Source organism: Meleagris gallopavo, chromosome 4 (genome assembly GCF_000146605.3).
Source record: "Meleagris gallopavo isolate NT-WF06-2002-E0010 breed Aviagen turkey brand Nicholas breeding stock chromosome 4, Turkey_5.1, whole genome shotgun sequence".
Lineage (NCBI taxonomy): Eukaryota > Metazoa > Chordata > Aves > Galliformes > Phasianidae > Meleagris > Meleagris gallopavo.
In genome coordinates, this window is record NC_015014.2 from 60,826,859 (window position 1) to 60,846,035 (window position 19,177).

The following is a 19,177-nucleotide window of genomic DNA, read 5'->3' on the forward strand; positions in this document are numbered from 1 at the left end:
TATATATATATAAGCATGAAAAACATCTTCCTCCTCATTTTGGGAAAATGAGGAAAGGGGAGGAGGGGAGAAGTGTCAGCAGCAGGAGGCTGTGCCATGCACCGCTCTGCTCTGCAATTCCTCCCCATGCTGCCTGCCTGTGGGGGCTCAGAGCACCCCTGCAGCTGCTCCAGATTTTCTGGAGGTCTGGGGCAGAAGGGCCTCGTTTCTCATCAAGGTGCTGCTTCCCCTACTGATATGGTGTCGTCATGATACCTGGAGCCTCTATCCTCCTGCTGAATGGGGTGCATCTTGGTTGGGATTCTTGTGAGCAGAATGGGAGGGAGGGTGCTGACCCTTGGGACCAGGCAATGGAGTCTGGGCTGAAGCACTGTTTGCTTCCCTATGGGAATTAAATGACAGATTTGGATTCATAGCAGAAAAAATAGCAGCATAACTGCATTTAATCAATCAAAATCTATAAGCCTACGGTCCACTGCAGGATTTTCACATTTTTGCTTTGCCTACTGATACCTTTGGATCAAAACTGGAAGTGTTCTTCAGCAGCTTGTTGCTCAGCAGGGTGTTTGCAGGGTGGTTAGTGGCTAGCAAACATTTTTTAGCCATCTTCTTCTCTTCTATATGAAAATTATCTGTTTTTATGTGATTTCTTCAGGCCAGGTTTCCTGCAGTGTGCTCGTTACCGTGTCCCATGAACCAGGCTGCTCCATTTTCTCTCTGATGTCCATTGTTGAGATTCAGAGTTGTGCTCCTCCAATAGTTCTGACCCAAATCCTGTGGTCAGCGAAGCTGCATGTTTGTTGTGCAATGAGAACAGATCTGAGAGAGGCAGAAGCATGCAATCGACTTTTGGGGGGAGGAAAGGTAAACCCAGCTCACATCTTGTTGCACAAATGCTTATCATGTACTTGACCGCAGGATAATAAATGTCTCCTCTTCACCGAGCAATAACTGTAGCTCCTAAATCAGAGCAGTGCAGTCTGATAACTCTAGTTAATGTCTGTCTGGAATTACAGAAAGGGCATAAAGCAAGCAGCTGGGTTTAGCGGGGTTGTGCCTTGGAAATTTTAATAACAAACCTCTGGATGTCTCCCTGAGGTTGCTGTGAAATGGAGAGATAATGTGTGCAGTGTGCCAAGGAGGAGCATGACACAGATTGGAAATTTGGTGACGTTTGCTAGCAAGGCTCAGGTAGGAACCCAGCTTGGCCTGCAGGAAGCTGGATTTCCTTGTGTCCTGTCCTCGTGATACCCGAAAGCACAAACGTTTCTGTGCTTCTATTAAAAAAAGGGAAGAGGAGACAAAGGGAAAGGGCTTGGCACTGGAATCCTGTACTCTCGTCCTGAGTGAGGTGGATTTGCACTGCCATGCAGCTGGTGGCACAGCATGGTACCAGCCCAGGGACAGCAGCATCCTTGACCCGAAAGGGTCAGAAATAAGGTAAAATGAGAACTGAAATCAGTGTGTTGGATGCCAGTCCACTGAGGTCACGGTTACATTGACTCGTGGAGAAAGGAATTGGACGTCAGTGGTGCAGTGTTTGGCCTGCTCCTTTAGGAGTTGCGTTATGGAAGGGGGGGGAAAAAGCAAAATAAAGGCCCGTTCATAAATATATCTTCTCTATCTATTAAAGTCAGTATTTTGGTCGGAGCGCTATATAAATTGGGCTGTACTTTTTGCTGCGCTCTGGTGAAGGGTTATGTGTAAAAAGGGGTGAAAGCTGCATTTGGTGTTTCAAATAAAAACAGAGCTCTGTATCCGGGTTCCTCTGTTAGTGTTGGCTCACGGCGAGAGGCAGCACGTGCCCAGCAGAGTGAGCCCCTGGCTCTGCGCAGATGTCGCTCCGTGCCCACGCGGCGTGGGGATCAGAGCTGACTTTTATTTTTCTGTTCTTTTTTGTTTTGCGGAAGGCTGAGAAGAAAGCACTGAAGCAGGCTGTGGGGACGACGACTCTGCTTTCTGAATTCGATGGATCCCTCTGAGTCTGCTTTCCTAAAACAGTCTGCATAGGGACAGCAATCAATATCCCTCAGCTTGTTTTTAACTCTGATGCTCTTGGTCCTAATGTGATAAATCTTACCGGCTGCTCCTTCCCCACTGCTGAGCCTGCAGTGCCTGGAAGCTGCAATGCTGGTGTCAGTGGGAAGGAAACAAAATCATTGCCATCATCTAGCAGCGTGAGCTTGGATCCAGGGGCCTGAGCTGTGTGTAAGGAAGTGCCCAGCCCAATCTGCAAGGCTGTGAGGAGAATGCAGAAGTTGTTTCTGGTGGATGAATTCCACACCAGCACACTGTAAGTGGTGTGTCCAGTTTAAAGTAACTGGGAAAGTGCTCCCAGAACAGTCAATATAGAGCAGGATGTGCAAGTACACAGGCTCAGCATTACACTCCTCATGCAGGGCAGTGCAGGTAATGGGCTGCAGTATTTCCATGTGTGTCTCATGCCAGCTCAGGTGTGGACATAGGGTTCCCTGGCTTTATTGGCTCCTCCTTCCTCTTCCATACCTTCTTTGGACAATGCATTCACTAAGAAAACTGCTGCTTGGCTGTTGGCTGATTGCTCGCCCTTTACTGGACTATCCTGGGCCACCATGCCTGCAAACAGCACTCCGGATCTCCTCCTGGGTCTATTACTTTGATGATTATGTTTGTTGGTGTCTCTTTCCCATTTTTAGCTGAGGCTTTTTATTCTGACTCCTTTACCAGCATTACCCCCAGCTCCTTGAAGTTGTGCACGGAGATGCACAACCCAGCACAGAGGACTTAGGTTTGATGCCAGAAGTCTTCCTTCTTTTGCAGCCACTTTTGAAGGACTCCACAGGTCATTGGTCCGAAAACTGCTGCATAGACCTGGTTCTCCTATATAAATACATACATGTGTTCTTTTATAAACATACATATCCATCTGTCTTCTTATTCCTGGCCTACTCCCTATATCAGTGAAATAATAAAAGCTTCCATTCTGAAATCATGGTAGGATTTGGAGTGCTGGTTTGTGTGTAGAGCAGTTCTAACTTTTATCTCACTTCAAGTTGCAGTAGGAGCAGAAGCAGATGGATATTCTTATAGTATGTATAGTGTGGAAGGAGAAAGTAAATAGTATTTAGAGGTTCATCTCTCCTCCCACAAAGAAACCAAATGAATGAAAACTGTTGTGCTTTCTAATTAATCCTTCCAGAGCACCTGTCAGATTGCAGGGCATTTCATAGTATCATTGAGGTTGAAAAAGACCATTAAGATCACCCAGTCCTACTGTCAACCCGTCCCCACCGTGCCCACTAACCCATGCCACTTAGCACCACATCTCCATGTGTTTCTTGAACACCTTTAGGGACAGTGACTTCACCACCATCTGGGCAGCCTGTTCCAATACCTCACCACTCTTAGAGAAGTAGCATTTCCTAATATCCAGCTGGAATCTCTCCTGGTGCAATTTAAGGCCGTCTCCTCTCGTCCAGTCACTGCTTGCATGGCAGAAGAGGCTTTGCTGCAACCACCTTTCAGACAGTTGTAGAGAGTGATACGGTCTCCCCTGAGCCTCCTCTTCTCCAAAAGCTGCTCTGCAGGTGGAACAGTGGTCAGGTAGATGTCAGCTCTCCAGGTTTGGTTCCCAGGCTGTCCCCAAGGACACAGTGTTGCTCAGCATGCACAGTTCCTGCTGGTGCCAGTTCTTTCATGCTCAGGTATTGAGGTGGGTTCTGTGATTCTGTGAAGGCAGGTGTTGGAGCAGTTTGTTTTAGTTAATGGGTCTGTGGTCCAAAGCTGGCCTGGCTGCATCTGCCAGTGTTGCTTCTCCTTCAGAGTCCTCCATGACTGCTCTTGTGACTGTCCCCAGCCTGCCCGGTCTTTGTGCAGAACGGTTCCAGACTGAGCATTTGTTTTCTGTGTGTTTCTGTGAGCACTGGCTGGTCGGGCATGGTGTTCTTTGCTTCTTGTGGAGCTAAAGCTTGATCTATCTAAGAGTATATGGGAATAGGGACCTTACTGGGGTCAAATGGCAAGGATGTTAAAATGCAGTAACCACAACTTGATATGCCAGCATAGCACAGAATATCTTTATAAACCATTCTCAGTCTCAGTGTGTCAGTCAGGAGAGCACTTGTGTGGTGTTGGAAGAATACCTGTACTGTCTGGGTGAGCTCACTTGATGTAACAAGTTATAAAAATAAGCCATAGGCTATTCAGCAAATGATAGCAGGTAATGGTTGCTTAATTGATGTCTCAGTAGCAACACTGGGATGCTCTCAGTCAAAAGCGGATCAGCACCACTGCTGAACGCTGTGTGTGCCTGGGCTTTCCTTAACACACACAGGGCTGTTCACTTAATTCATTGTGGGATCTGTAGCTGTGCTGGCCTGAAATAAATTGCTTGTGGCTTTCTTCAACGGTTATTCCTTTGCATGAGCTCTTTCTCTTTTCCTCTCTGAGGCCAGAGAGGTAATGTTCATGGTGCAGCTCTCATCAAGGTATTTGTGGGTGCAAGTGGGCACAGACAGAGCAGTTCCTGCTGTATGGGGCACATGTCGCTCAGGGGGATATTGCTGTCGAGATGTCCACACTCACCCCATAGTGATCCTTAACGTTCTGCACATGGTGCTGCTTGGACAGAAGTAATACTCCAGGAAGTTGCTGGGTTCAAAGTGGTGACAGTAATTTTGTTTTGGGAATGTCTTTAGTCTGAGCTGTACAAATAAATAAAATCGGTATTTCCAGCTGAATCAATTGGAAAAAAAAACAAATCCCCAAGAAGATAGGGCTGCCTTCTGATGGCAAAAACCTGAGGCATCAGCTGGGGGAAAAAAACAAATCTCAAATCCTGTTAGTTTGGAAGAGAATAGCATACCGGTGTGGCCAGCTCAGGGACTGGGCTTTTTTTTCTGTTTGTAGGCTCAGAAGAATTCAGAGCATTCCTTTATTTTGCCACTAAGATGTCAACAGCGGTGCTCGGCTGCTGATTCCTTCCTCTGCTTCTCCTTGGCTCCAGCGCCAGCTTGCTGGGTGCTTTCTCCCTTATCATCGGCACTCAGATCTCCTAACACTGCTGCCCCCTCACAGCTTTTCTTTGCAGATAAAAATCTCGTGGGCTGCTTTTAATACTAACCTGATCATTTTTTTTTTCATATCCAATCCACTCTCGGAATCTATTGAAAACTTTATTAATGCAAATTTATTATAATTCCCCTCAACCCACCGTTTACTCGTGGAGATTAACTTGGTACCTTGAAATATTTAAGAGATGTAAAAGTGATTTGAAAGCAAAGCTGTTTCATAATACATAGAAGTATATATTTTAGAGTTCTGTTATGCAGGTGTTGGTTTTTAAATGTTCTAAATCCCAGTATTTAACCTGTTCTCTAATATTACTTCTCTTTTTTTTTTAATAGGTCCTCACACAACGAACTAGAAAAACATAGGTAAGTCCTGTGAGAAAAGCAAATTGAAGGATGTGTGGCTGACGTCTGAGTGACTGTGCTTAGATCAGAATATTCTGTTGGAAATCTTTTCATTCTGCACCAAATCTTTTAAGTGTTGTTTTTTACCAACTAAAATTTAATAGGTATCATGTTGCTTTTCTGTTGGCTTTTTTTTTTTTAATGTTATTCAGTATGCTATTTTTGAATCACCTCTGATAATTAGCTTTTGCCTAATTAAAGCCGTAACTGGTTAACTGCACTGTTACTAATAAAGAATCCAACTGCAGCAACTATTTGCTGGAGATATATTGTGATTAAGGCGGGTTATTTTGGGGGAACAATATGTCACACAGAAGTACTCATTGTTTTAAAAGCATGCCTGAAGTACAGTTAATTTTGATCTTGCAACTTGCATTGCACGTTGGTACTTATGGAGATGTTTTTGCCCTTGCACTGGTACAGAGCTGCAGGTGGGCTCCTGAGCTGCAGCCCTGATGTGGGGCAGTCGATGCTGGGAAACTGTGCAGTTACTGTGGGCATTCATTAGACCCCAAAGACGTGGTTTGTAAGGGTCCCATATTTGCACAGTTCTGGAAACTGTTGTGCTTTGCTGGGATTTGCTGGCAGGTGAGGTCTGGCTGCAGCGTGCAGTGCCTGAAGATGCACTCAGATCACTGCAGCGTGCTGAAGGTGCCCGGCCCCACGCTGTGGGATCACTGCCTTGTGTGCACCATGCAGGAAAATCTTTGGGGTCGTTTTTATCCACATCCTTCGGGATGCTTTTGTCCTTTTTCATTAGTTTGTGGTATTTTGGGTTTCATGGATCAAAGAAGTGTGTGCATGAGTGTGGATGAGCTACGCCTAGCTGCCTGCTTCTGAATGTGTGAGAGGTGACTGATGGCTGGTTTTGATGGCACTGCCAGACTGAGCTCACTGGGGGTTTTCTCATGTTTTTTTCTCTTCTTTTTTTTCAATCTGTTCTGTGGCCACAGTGACGTAGCAACACGGTCATCACTTCCCTCGCATGCCAGCATGCCTTCCTGTAGTTTAATTGTAATATGAGTAAATGTGGCCCTGCCTTACAGCCACGTGGTCATCCTGGGAATGGGAGGAACTCAGGCCTGGGCTGCAGAGGGCAGTGGCTCAAGCAGTGAGATCAGTCCTCAAGAAAAAAAGCTTCGTACAGAATTCTGCCCTTTGGTCTCTATTTTTTTTTTTTTAACAAAAGTTACCTTTGCCCCCAGCTATGCTTCTTTCTCACTCTCTTATTCTTTTCCACCCTCTTTCTGGATACTCACTTCTGTTCCTCCTTTCTTCCCGTTCTGCCGTTACTGACTTGTCACCATTCAAAGTGCCCATCCCTCCTTTTTCCCCCTGGTCATTTCTCCACCCTTATCCTCCACTTCCCTCTGCCCCACCACACTGTGTTGCAGCAGCACAACACCACTTGCAGGAGATGCAGGGGCAGTAGTGGGATCTGCTCATTGTTCAAGTTCTGTTCTTGCTTTCATTCTGCACTGTATCTCTGTGGTGGTGCACTGGGTAGTACTTGTCACGTTAGATCTCTTTTCTCTGCCATCTCAAGGTCAAAATAGGTGGGAAAAAAATAGGTGTGCTTGTGGTTACACAACTAACACTTGTAGTTGCTTCTGCTTGCTGCACCTCCTCAGGTTTCGCTGCACTTGAAGCCAGATTTTATTATTCCTGGTGATTTTATTATCAGTGGTGATCGGTGTGAGTGGCAAATCAGTGCAAGTACGCTGTGTGTGCAAACCGGTGTTCCCAAAGCACGTGAGATGTGCCTAATTCTAGTTACCTAACGGATTGGCATGAAGGACTCTTGTAAAATCTGTTTTTTAACAGCCCCCTCCTCCAGCACAGTGGGTTTATGAGCTGATAATACCGACCGTACTGTTCTTCGCTCTGCTTTACTAACATGGCATTAAAATCCATCAGGCGTCTTGTAAAGTTTAATGGCTCCCAGCCGCGGCGAGGCCCTGGGGCAGCAGTGGCTGCTCTCCTCCCCTGCTCCCAGAGGCCAGAACGCCGCGTGGCCGCTCAGCAGTGTGCTCTGCTCTGCTCTGCTGTGCTGTGCTGCTCTGTGCCCTGTGCTCGTGTGGCACACGTGGGGCTTGAGCTCCGACTTTGACGTCAGTGGGAAGGGCAGTGCCTGCTCTCTGAGTGTGTTCATGTGCTGGGTTGGTTTTTGGTGCGCTCTTGAGAGAATGCTGAGAGGAAGAGAAATGGAAACAGGGATATAATTCAAGCAAAATTCTTCTTGTAGGATAGACTTGAGATCAAAGCTATAGTAAGGTGTTTGTCAGCATTTCACTCATCAAATTCCTTTCTTTCTGATGTAAGCTTCAGTAGGATGCCCTGCTGAGAACTTGAACGTGGTCCATCTTGGTGAAATTCTGTAAGGACTCATTCATCTGATGACTTGCCCACTCTGGTGCCAAGTGGTTAAGGTTCACACCTCAGGGCCACAAAGCAGGAAACACACAAATAAAAAGCAGGGAGGAAAGAAATCTGTCCTAAGGACAGATGACATCTGGGTTGAAAAGGACCACAATGATCACTTAGTTCCAACCCCCTGCAGGGTCACCAACCACCAGACCAGGCTGCCCAGAGCCACATCCAGCCTGGCCTTGAATACCTTCAAGGATGGGGCATCCACAACCTCCTTGGGCAACCTGTTCCAGTGCATCACCACCCTCTGAGTGAAAAACTTCCTCCTGAAAGATGTTCTAGATGAGACTGTAATAGCTGAAGGCATGTCAGTCAGAATGGCACTCAAAAGTAACTAGTTTCTAATGATACAGCAGATAATATTCAATAATATACATGTATATATTGTTTGTTAGTGTTTCTAGAGCTTTGTATCCGTAGGCTTTCACTGAGCAGCATAAATAGGAAGTACATTGGCACTCATGACCTCTTGCAAGGAAATTTTGAAATGGCCCTAACCTGACACCTGTGTGAAGGAATTTAGCTTTTCCTGTGTGAAAACCAAGAATCCACGAGAGATTCAAGTGTCTTAACCTCACTCCTTTGCATTATTTTAAGCTAATTCTGTACTACAGCATGAAAAACCAAGGTATGTCCTTCTCAGGACTGCATTGGGATCTTAGTATGGTAGACTCAGCCCTGTTCCTGGTGCAGTGCTGCAGGAGGAAGTGGCCTCACAATGGTGCATCCCTTCTGCAAAGCACGTGCAGCCCTGGGCAGCCGTATTGGTCCGGCCCTCCTGGAGGTTTCACTTTTTTGGCATGGCTGTGCGGAGTTCTGTGAGGTTGAGATCTCACCCTTTGGATGGCAGAGCCTTTGAAAACTGAACAATTTTGAAGCACAGCTTCTAAGAATTAGTGAGGAAATGAAGAAAAAGCTGCTGTTTCAGTGTTCTTGAAATGGGCAGGGAACGTGTTGCTGTTCCCATCTCGTAAACTGAGGAAGTGCTTTGGCTTGATTTAGGCAGACAGTTATCTCCTGCCTCTGCCAGGTCTCTTGGATTTTTCCCTGTGGGTTTTGTTTGTTTGTTAATCAAGAATGCGGGAAGGAGTGAATTAGCAGCAGTAAAACTTGTCCTTTGTGCATTCCTCAAACAGGTATGCCCCTGTGAGGCACTAGGGAATATAACTAAGAGGGGGCTGTGCAATGTCTCTGAGCAAATGGACCGCAGGTCTCCGACAGGCAGTGCCCAGCCCTGCAGCATCCCTGCTAGTGCCCTGCTGCAGGAATCAGCACATCCCATCCCAGTGAAAAGCAGGCATGGTCCCTGGGAGAGGGCTGCTCTAGGGACATTGCCCTGCTTCCCGAGGGATGTTGCTCTGAAAGGGGGAAGAGTAGAGGTATTCAGCTGTACTCTGGGTGTCATGTGGGACAAGAAACAGTTAGCTTGAGCTCAAAACATGCTGTTTCATATTGCTAGAAGCTCTGATGCTGCATAAACCTGGGTAGGTTGTGGGAGACAGTCTGAGATTTTTAAAAGTGCAAGATCAGGATGGGAAATACATGAGATGCAGTGACTTGCAGAACATTTTAGTAGAAGAGAAACTTTGACTTTTCTAAATGAGCCTCATTTGTAGTGTTGTACAGCGCTGATCGGGGGAGGCTGAAAGTGTTACTATGTGTGCTGAAGGTAATGTGGTCCTTGGTTGTGTGCCATGCTTTGGGTGGTCCTTAAGCCTAAAGTCTTGTCAGGCAAACATCACTATGTGTATAAAGCAGATATGTATATATAAATACGAGTTTTGATTAAATGTATATATGTTTTAATGGAAGCACTGTGATGTACAACATTAGCCAATAAATAAGAGTTGGTGCCTGTGAAGTTAAATTCTAATAGATTATCAGTTATATCATGAAAGAAGTGCAGCTGAGCTTGCCAGGAGCACTGTCACACTTGTCGTTTGGAGAGTGCATAGTGGTCTTTAAGTTCTGTCTGTGCTTCTCTGTGTTAGTAAATTGCAGGGTTAATAAAAAGTGTGCATTCACCAGTTGCTGATAAACTTAGAACTAAAAGGTCATTGAAATAACAGCATACCAAAACAATACTTAATGTTTATTTTTACTATGAGCTGCCTTTTCAAAACCCAAATTACCATTGCAGTTAGCATGTTGTGCCGCACAAAGATCCAACTGCATTGATCCATCACATTTAAAGGTTACAGTGCAGCTCAGGAAATCCCCCAAGGGTCTGCTGGAAGCTGAGGACATAGGATGCTTCCATGGAAGGATCATCCATGTGTGTTCTCCTGCTGGGCATCATCATGAGTGCAGCCCAGCCTGGCTGCTGCCCTGTGCAGAAGGATTTGGGAGGCTTGCTGCTTCTCTCAGTTTGTTTTCCTGACCCAGCTGATTGTCACTGGCACACCCTAATGCCAGCTTCAGGACAGGGTGGAATCAGTTCTGCAAGTGACGGTATTAATTTGCAGTACAGAACAGTACACTTCACTCCTTTGTCAGTTTAATGTTTCTCCTTAGCATCCAGATCTGGCTGCTGTTGCCTACAGATTACTGAACTGGTTGGGTCTTGCTGACCTGGTACAGATATCATTGTTGTAACGGGTCTATAAAATCTACTGCCATTGCTAGGACGTGTGCAGACTGCACGTAAAGATAGTGAGTCTCGGGAACCACGTAGTCTTACAAGCAGAACAGAACCTCCATGCTGTTACCTATTTCTCATCAATTGAAGGGCTTTCTATACCCTCCTGTTGGTGTAAGGTGGTTCGCAGATGAACTGCAGTAAACATACCTTTGCACTGCTTAAACAAGATGATGTATAAGAGTCTGACTTGCCTCTGTGGGCAGACAGGCACATGGCTCAAATACCTGCTTCCTCCTGGCTAGTTCTGCCTCTTGGAGGATCTTGAAAGGCCTGGCCTCAGCCAGCTCAAACCCCTTCTTGCCTGTACTTTAACCTAAGGCTTCCAGCTGAGGAGCAAAGCATACGATGGGGTTCGTGTCTTAAAATGCCTTAAGAAGTATTTTCTGGAGTTAGTTGAGCAAAGTCTTTAAAACACTGAACCCCCAGAACTGAAAGCTTAATCCTTTGGTTTTGTTGAATTGTCCCATGTGTTTCAGCCTGATGAATCCATGGAATCAATGAAATCAGATGTTCAGAGCTTTGCACAGCGCTGTTCTTTCCTCACCTTTCCTCAACCTCAGGTATTCAGCAGATTTCAGACCTATGGCTTGCTGTGCACAACATGCTGCAGTAGCCATTGTAAATTCCAGCATAGTCTTTTCAGTGCCCACAGCAACATGACACTGGCCATGCACTCCCAACAAAAGTCTTTTCCCATCTAGACTGCTGTTCTGAGGGGTGCATTAATCAGATGAAGCTTAGGAATTAATCTGCAAAGAATGCTGTATTCCAGGTGTCATAGACATACACATCCTCGTGCTTTGGGCAGAGCTTTTACTTAGTGATGAAAAATTGACTGAAATACTCTCTTTATTAAATTGTCATGTCATTTTTCCTGCTGAACTACAGGGCCTCAGTATGGGTTCAGGCTTCTCCACTTCCTATCCAGACAGACAGTGAGCAGAGGGAAGATGACTGAGAAACCTAGCGCATGCTTTTTTTCCTCTGAGCCTCTAATGGACTATGTGGAAGGTGGTTTATGCTCGCAGCATCTGCTAATTGACCAGACCAGTTCTTAGCCACCATGATAAGAAGAGTGGGCTGCTCTTGTACAAATCAGAGGTCAGTGGGCATCTTCAACCATTCAGACAAAAGCTTGGTGCTTGCCCTCTGCAAACAGGAGAAGAGATGTTCATTGGTGGCTCCTCTGTTAAGGAGAAGGAAGAAATTTGCTGAATTAGATATGGAAAAGACAGTCATAGAGTCACAGAATGGACTGGGTTGGAATGGACCTTAAATATCATCTACTTCCAACCAACTTCCTGCCATGAGCTGGCTGTCACCCACTAGATCAGGCTGCCCAGGGCTCCATTCAGCCTGGCCTTGAGCTCCTCCAGGGATGGAGCTCCCATAACTTCTCTGGCAACCTCTGCAAGTGCAGTGTGCCTTTAAAGCTTAGCAAGTAAGGTGGATCTTGGTTATTTGTTTTTTAATGTATTTAGTCAGCTAATGGGCTTTAAGGAGCTGTCTCTGAAGCTAGGCCTGCGTAACACAATGGGAATCCTTGAGTGAATCCCAACCTGACATCTCTGTGGAAGCCCTCAGATGAGCACTGGGAGCAGCGATGCTTAACACAGTTTGCAGAGCTCATGAATACACCAGTAGCATGGCTCTGCTGTTTAAGGCCAGATGGGCGCTGAGCTCAGGCCTTGCACCAGATTTGCAGGAGAGTGGATTAATGTCTCCCAGACATATTCTGAGCATGTGTGTGGTGACCCAGTGTCCCTGGTTGGGGTTGACACTGAGGTACCAGCTTAGTCCGCAGGAGATGATGCTCTTCTGTGGGGTTCTTGTTCCATCCTCTCCTCTGCATGCTGTGTTGGCACTTCCAGCTCTATTTTAGTCCCTTTTCCATGGGATGTTTATGCTGTTGGAGTACTGAGTACAGTGTGGCCAGGTCCCAGATTGAATGCATTGCTTTCCGAATTGAGCAGCATGCACTTTCCTGTTGCAGATCATGCCACCTTCCCCTTTTGGTGTCTGTTGGCAAACACTTGGGCATAACAGGCCATGGCTTAGATTGGCTGCACAGAATTCCTTCACAGACCAATTAATTCCCAGTCTATTTCTCTTCTCAACACACGTGGTAGTACAGCGTGCCATGGAGCATGCAGCTGTGGTTCTGGAAGCTCTGCTCAGACACTGGATCATAACCATAAAAAAAGCATAATGCTCTTCCTTCACAGCAGTTTAATTTGAGCCTTTTTTTTGAAAAACAAACAAACAAACACCAAAAATCCCACACATGTGATCTGGTTAAAACTGACTTTTCTTGTCCTAAAAAGTGCATCTCACAAGAACGGATGAGATTTTCCCTTTTTTGTCTCTCTTTGCCTATTTTTGGAAGGAGAGGGTTGTTCTGGGGTTTCGTGGAGTGCTGCATTCTGAGATGGAAACTGCATCTGTAGAGCTGTGTGCATCCTGCTAGATCAGAGCAAGGTGGCTCAGTGACTAGTTTTACTCGTTAAGCCTAGCTTATGTTACACAAGTGTTTTTTTTCTATATAAATTAGTGTAACTAATTATGTAGCGTGTGGAGATCAACGTAGCTGATACAGAAGAGGTGTGGGCTTGGATACATGTACATGAGGTCATCTGTTGCAATGTTTCTAACTTTAATAACTCTAGTCACAGGCTGCCTGTCCTACATTAAGAAAACCTGAGCTAAGCTTTACCTGACAGCAAGAAAGCGGAAGGCTCAGAAGAAAGATTACCTCTAAGTGTGGTGAAAAGTCTCTAAAAGCTGGAGAAATGCTTGAGTCCTGTCCTCCCAATGGGCACCTTGGGATTAATGCCTAACAAATTTACCTGCCTTTGTTTTGTGGATGTTTCTGTTCAGATAACTGAATGAAGATGCAGGATGCTAAATGAGGGGCCTGCATGGCATGTAGTTGCTGTCAGAACTCAGCAGTTGCTGTTAAAGTCAGGAGTGTTTGCAGGTATCAGTTGTACAGATGCTGTGTGTCGTACGTACCAGGGTAGCTAGTATTTACAAAGCACAAAGGTGGCAAACCCTCTAATTCCCTGAACAAAGCTGCCTTCATCCCAATAGGTAAGTGCTGTTGTGTTGACTGCTGAAATGAACAGTGTGGGTGGAGCAAATAAATTCTCGTAGGGAAATTTGGGAGCTGGTTGTGTATGTTTGGCTAGAAGCACCTATTGGGTTTAGGTGCTGACAGGTATTTGAAATAAGCTGTCAGGTGTCTTGGTTCCCATTGCATGAATTTACATACTCAAACGGCAAATGGGTCCAAGCTTCAAGTTGTTTTTTTTCTATTACCAGATAATTTCAGAACACTGCTTTTAAGAAATTAGGGTTGGATTAGGGTGAGGAAGGGAGAAGCAGGAAGGAGGGAGAGTTGTGAAGAGCCATTCCAAACCTTGCCATCTCAAAATGGATCACTTTCATATTCTGCACAACTGCACCCTGTCTGGCAGAGATAGTCAGTTTTGTACCATTCAATGGAAAAGGAAATGGAACGGAAATTGCATTATAAACAAGACACTACATGTGCTGTGGCAAGCTACATCTAAGCTTTTAGGCAGGGCTGTCAGATATCTGCAACTCTGCACTGTCCCATGGCACCAGATTGGGTCATTGTTTTGGGGGAGAAATATTACAAAAGTGTTGCTGAACTCTGAATTCATTGTAGTCTTGGAATAGACCATATTTAATTACAGCTGGTGTATTTAATTCTTTCTCTGTATTTGTTTATATATGCACCTACACTCTGTCTTTTCTATCCACCTCTAATTACAGGGTTTCAGTAGCAGAGTTTGGGACGTTCAACAGGACATATGGGGACGTGTGTTCTTAATTAGTTCAGGGTTCTTTCTTTTGTTCTTCTGCTTTGGTGTTTTCACTTGGGACCAGAGCCAGTCTTAGGCTGGCTAGAGCAGGCACCCTGCTGTCTCTGGCAGGGACAAGAAGCACCCAGCTGCCTTGCTGGAGGCATCTCAAGTGTCTGCACTAATAAAGACAGCAAAGCCCACCACATCTTTCCCCTAAAAGCCAATTAGTTTTGCTCGTGCATGCTCAAGCTGCCATCATTACCAACTCTAGAATGGCCATGAAGCTGTGGTACGTTCAGGTTGGAAATTAGGAAAAATTTATTCTCAGAAAGCATTGTGAGGCATAGGAACAGGCTAGCCAGGGAAGTGGGGGAATCACCATCCCTGGGCGGTGTTCAAGGAAAGGGTAGAGGTGGCACTTGAGGAACTTGGGTTAGTGGGCATGGTAGGGATGGTTTGATGGTTGGACTAGATGATCTTGGAGGTCTTTTCCAACCTTAATACTTCTGTGATACAGTTCAGGAAGTATCAGCACAAGCAAAGATGGAAGTAAGAAGTAGCACTGAACAAACATTTCTAGTACTTAAATTCCCAGTCAGAGCTTCCTACCTGTGAGACTGAGAAGGTGGTTGATAGGTGCCTAAATGGAGATAGGGCTGCTTCAGAGCTGTGGTGGGAGCGGTAGTTTCTTGTGGTGGGTGTTTCATGCCTGTGATGCCTGGTGGAGTTCCTATGGTGTTTGTTAGGCTAGAGGTGCCCTTTAGGGTTAAACTGGGTTCCTGATGTTTCCTTTTCATTTGAATGTAAAGGTACAGCAGACAGTTAAGTGACAGCCACAGGTATCTGTTATTCCAGGGACACTGGCCTCACACTCTGCATTTATCATCAAGCAGGAAAAAAGGCCATTTAGTTCTTCTGTCTGCCACACGAAGACCTCACACTCGGTGTGTGAAGCCAATGCATGGTTTCAATTTAGCTAAAATAATTCAGTTTGACTTGCCTCTCGATTAATTTGGCATCATACAGCAATGTAAAAAAAAAATATAAATCTTGAACACGTTTCTCCCTGCACTTGGCGTGTGTATAAAACAACCAGGTCTGCAGGGAGGTATAAAGTGAGGCAGGAGAAGCTTACTGGACCTTGTAGCTGTGCTCTCTTCACTAAGTGCTGTGCTACAGCTCAACTCCTCTGTGCCTCTCTGAGCACTGTACCCCCCACCCTTCCCTTTTTATTTTTTTTAATTTTTTTTGAAGATCCTTCCTGTTGGCAGCTGTCCTGAAACATGATGTTCTTGTTTAGCATTTTGATGTGGGGAAACAGTCTGATAATTGAAGAACAACTCCCCAGTCGTAACAGAGATTTTCCTCATTTTGGTAAATGCAGTTCTCTTCACCCTATGCTCTGCAGTTCCTCTATGAATTCCTTACAAGAGCATGGGGAAAGGCAGCAAATGAAAGCAGAACTGCAAACCTGTGGCAGGAGGCTTGGATTTGCTGAAGAGGAGGGAATAGTGTGTTTCATTGCTGCCAAAGACCAAAGAGCATTGCCCTTGTGTACAGATGGAGTTGTCATCCACTCTTGGGGTTTCTGAGGGGGGTGGTGTGTGTGTGTGTGTGTGTGCACGCATGTAGCTCATGTCATTTCAAGTGGGAATTAAAGCCACTCAATACTGGGATGGGCTGGTCTTGCAGTGGCACTGCCTTATCTAATTTGGTCTATTGCTGTTCTAAGGTAACAGACAAACTCCAAATCTTAAGTCCTCCTGCAGAATAATCTAAGAAACACGAGTGCCAGTAAGACAGATGGATTGGAGAGGTCTCATTTAGGAGGACCATTCAGTTGCAATGTGTGCATTTTAATGTGTGAAACAAAGAAGTGTGAGGCTGGAGGAACAAAGCAGTAAATGAATTTAGTGAAAACACAGTCGATTGTTTTTTGTAGACTCTACTTTCAGGTATGTACAGATGTATTTCCACCACTTGTGTTTCCCCACAGGCATTGTTTGTCTGCCTGTGTTAGGTAGGTGCAGCGTGACGCTGCCTGTTGTGCTGCGCGGCATCTCCTGCTACTGCTCAAAAGTGTTCGGGAGGTAAATGTTAAAAGATAATCAGTAGATAACAGAGCTAAAAATAGGAGACATTTGAAACAGAAATTCTTCTTCTGTAGGTGTAAGGATTACTCACACTTGTTTGACATTGAGTTTGAAGGTTTAAAATGCAGAAAGCTGTTTTCTGTAGATGAGCAAAACCAGAAGGTTACAATACGAAATCTAGGTTGAAATCACTCCTGTTTTGTTTACAGAGGGAAAAACAAATCTCTGCAAAGGTGAAATCTTTCAGCAGTTACCATAATGGTAGATCTCTGTTGCCTCACACCCTTGCAAGGTCAGAGATTTTACTGCCTCTGGTCAGAGAATGGGGAATCCTATATGTGCGACTCTGAGATGGTCACCATCCAGGAAAGACAAATGGTATCCAGCTGCCATTGTTAGCTTGTGATGCTTTTGGGAGTCCCTCTAGAGCTTGTAAATTCCAATTGACTTTTTCTGAGAAGCACATCTCAGATTTCTGCATGCTTCAGTTACTTATCTCCGAGACCTGAGACAGTGAAGACTGTTAAACCCCGTGGTTGCCATTCACTAACAGCAATGTAAAACAGAGGCAAGGCCCAGCTGCAGAGAGCAGCAGTGCAGGCACACGGGAGGAGGTGAGGGTGGTCAGATGCCTGTCCTCAGGTCCTGAGGCTGAGCCTGGGGCTGTGTTTCCCCCTTGACCATGGCTGGCACCAGGCAGAGCTGCTGTGTCCTGCCTGCTCCTGAGCCTTGCTCTCACTGCTTACTGTTGTGCATGACTGCATACTGCTCGCCCTGTCCATAGGAGGAACAGTCCTAGTTGGAAACCAGGCAGTCCATTTGGATGTTGTCCTATGTGGGGCTGGTCTGCATGCAAACGACAGAGCATTGGAGGGCAGACAGCAGTGTCACATCTTACACACTTCCCTGACAGCTCACAGTGGCAGGAGGACTTGAGTGGGAGGAGATGGAGGAATTAGATGGTAACAAGCACTAACTGCACCGTAGGGATTTTATGTCTTCTGCTGTGCCTCTGGGGCCCTCAGCAGTCTGTCTGCTGCCATGAGAGATGCTCTGGCCTCCCCAGCCCACCCTCCAGTAGCAACCAGAGTGCGAAGAGCTTTGGAAGTTTGCTTGTGGTCACCCTGAGAGATGAAGGAACATTGATGAAGACTGATGCTCGTAATTCAGGACAAGGAGAGGCTGGAGGGACAGGCAAAGGAGAAAGAGGGGAAAAGGGCAAGGTGGACAGCAGGGCCTGCCAGGTATCCTCTCATCAGCAGCCAGAGCCTCCTGCTCCCAAAGCAGCCAGGTTCACCTGTCCCCAGCTAGCCTCTTGCACGCTGCTGCCAACATCTGTGCCTGGCCAAAAATTTATATATCTGTGGTATTGCAGGTATTTCCTTCAACTTATGTTTGCTAAACGATGTAGGAATAGGCCTGGTACATGAACATACTCCAAAACATGAACGAGCTGCGACTTTTGGAAGGTAAAAAGCAAAGTTAAAGGCGTGGGGTCTTGGCTCAGCAAGTGGGCTGAAGTGGCACTAAGTGAAAGTAAACAGAATACACTATGAATGCTGCAGTGTGCATTGGTGTAGAGGGATGTAGAGAACGTAAATATTTTTCAGAGTGAAAATGTGCAGAAGACATTGAGTTGGGAAGCGGTAAGCGTTATGACAGGCAGCAGATGTTTTCTTCTGTCTTCTGTGGTGTAAGAATTAGAACCATCACCACTCATTTCTGACCGCTGCTCACAAGAAAACGTGGATAGCCAAGCTCAGAGCTCTTTCAAAGGTAATGATTACAAGATAGTCTTGCAGACATTGCCTTTGTAGGGAAGTGATGTCCCTGCAGGAGAATCAGAGTAGATGACCTTTAAAGGTCCTTTCCAACTCAGATGGTTGTATGATTCTATTCAGACACTACAGAAGCACCCAAAGACCACTGACCTCGCTTCCGGAGCTGTCTGGCCAGTTTCGATTTAGAGAAACAGAGACACAAAAATATTCAGGACACTGAAAATGCAGGTGCAGCATTGAAACTCCTGGTACATGCTAAAGTAGGCTGTTGTGCTGATTCATAGAATCATAGAATGGCCTGAGTTGAAAAGGACCACAATGACCATCTAGTTCCAACCCCCTGCTATGTGCAGGGTCACCAACCACCAGACCAGGCTGCCCAGAGCCACATCCAGCCTGGCCTTGAATGCCTCCTGGGATAGGGCATCCTCAGTCTCCTTGGGCAGCCTGTTCCAGTGTGTCACCACTGTGTGAAGAACTTCCTTCTAATGTCTAACCTAAACCTCCCCTGTCTCACTTTAAGACCATTCCCCCTTGTCCTATCGCTATCCACCCTGGTAGACAGCTGTTGCCTCTCCTGTTTATATGCTCCCTTCAAGTATTGGAAGGCCACAGTGAGGTCCCCCAGAGCCTTCTCTTCTTTAAGAGCCCAGTTCCCTCAACCTTTCTTCATAGAAGTGCTCCAGCCCTCTGATCATCTTAGTGGCCCTCCTCTGGACTCATTCCAAGAGCTCTGTGTCTTTCTTGTTCTGGGGGCCCCAGGCCTGGATGCAGTACTCCAGATGGGGCCTCACAAGAGCTGAGTAGAGGGGGACAATCACCTCCCTCTCCCTGCTGGCAAACCTTTTTTTAATGCAGCCCAGAACACAGCTGCCTTCCAGGCTGGAAGTGCACACTGCTGGCTCACGTCCAGCTTCCCATCCACCAGGACCCCCAAGTCCTTCTCTAC

The 19,177-nt window shown here is 46.0% G+C and overlaps 1 protein-coding gene across 1 annotated transcript in view; it reads left to right on the forward strand.

Annotated features, from left to right (window-relative positions):
* The window catches only part of LOC100541911 (max dimerization protein 4), a 34,403-nt gene that overhangs the window by 1,368 nt on the left and 13,858 nt on the right, over positions 1-19,177 (forward strand). The window contains exon 2 of the mRNA XM_019614991.2: positions 5,385-5,414. Within this exon, the coding sequence (XP_019470536.2) occupies positions 5,385-5,414 (30 nt within the window). The remainder of the gene's footprint in view (positions 1-5,384; positions 5,415-19,177) is intronic.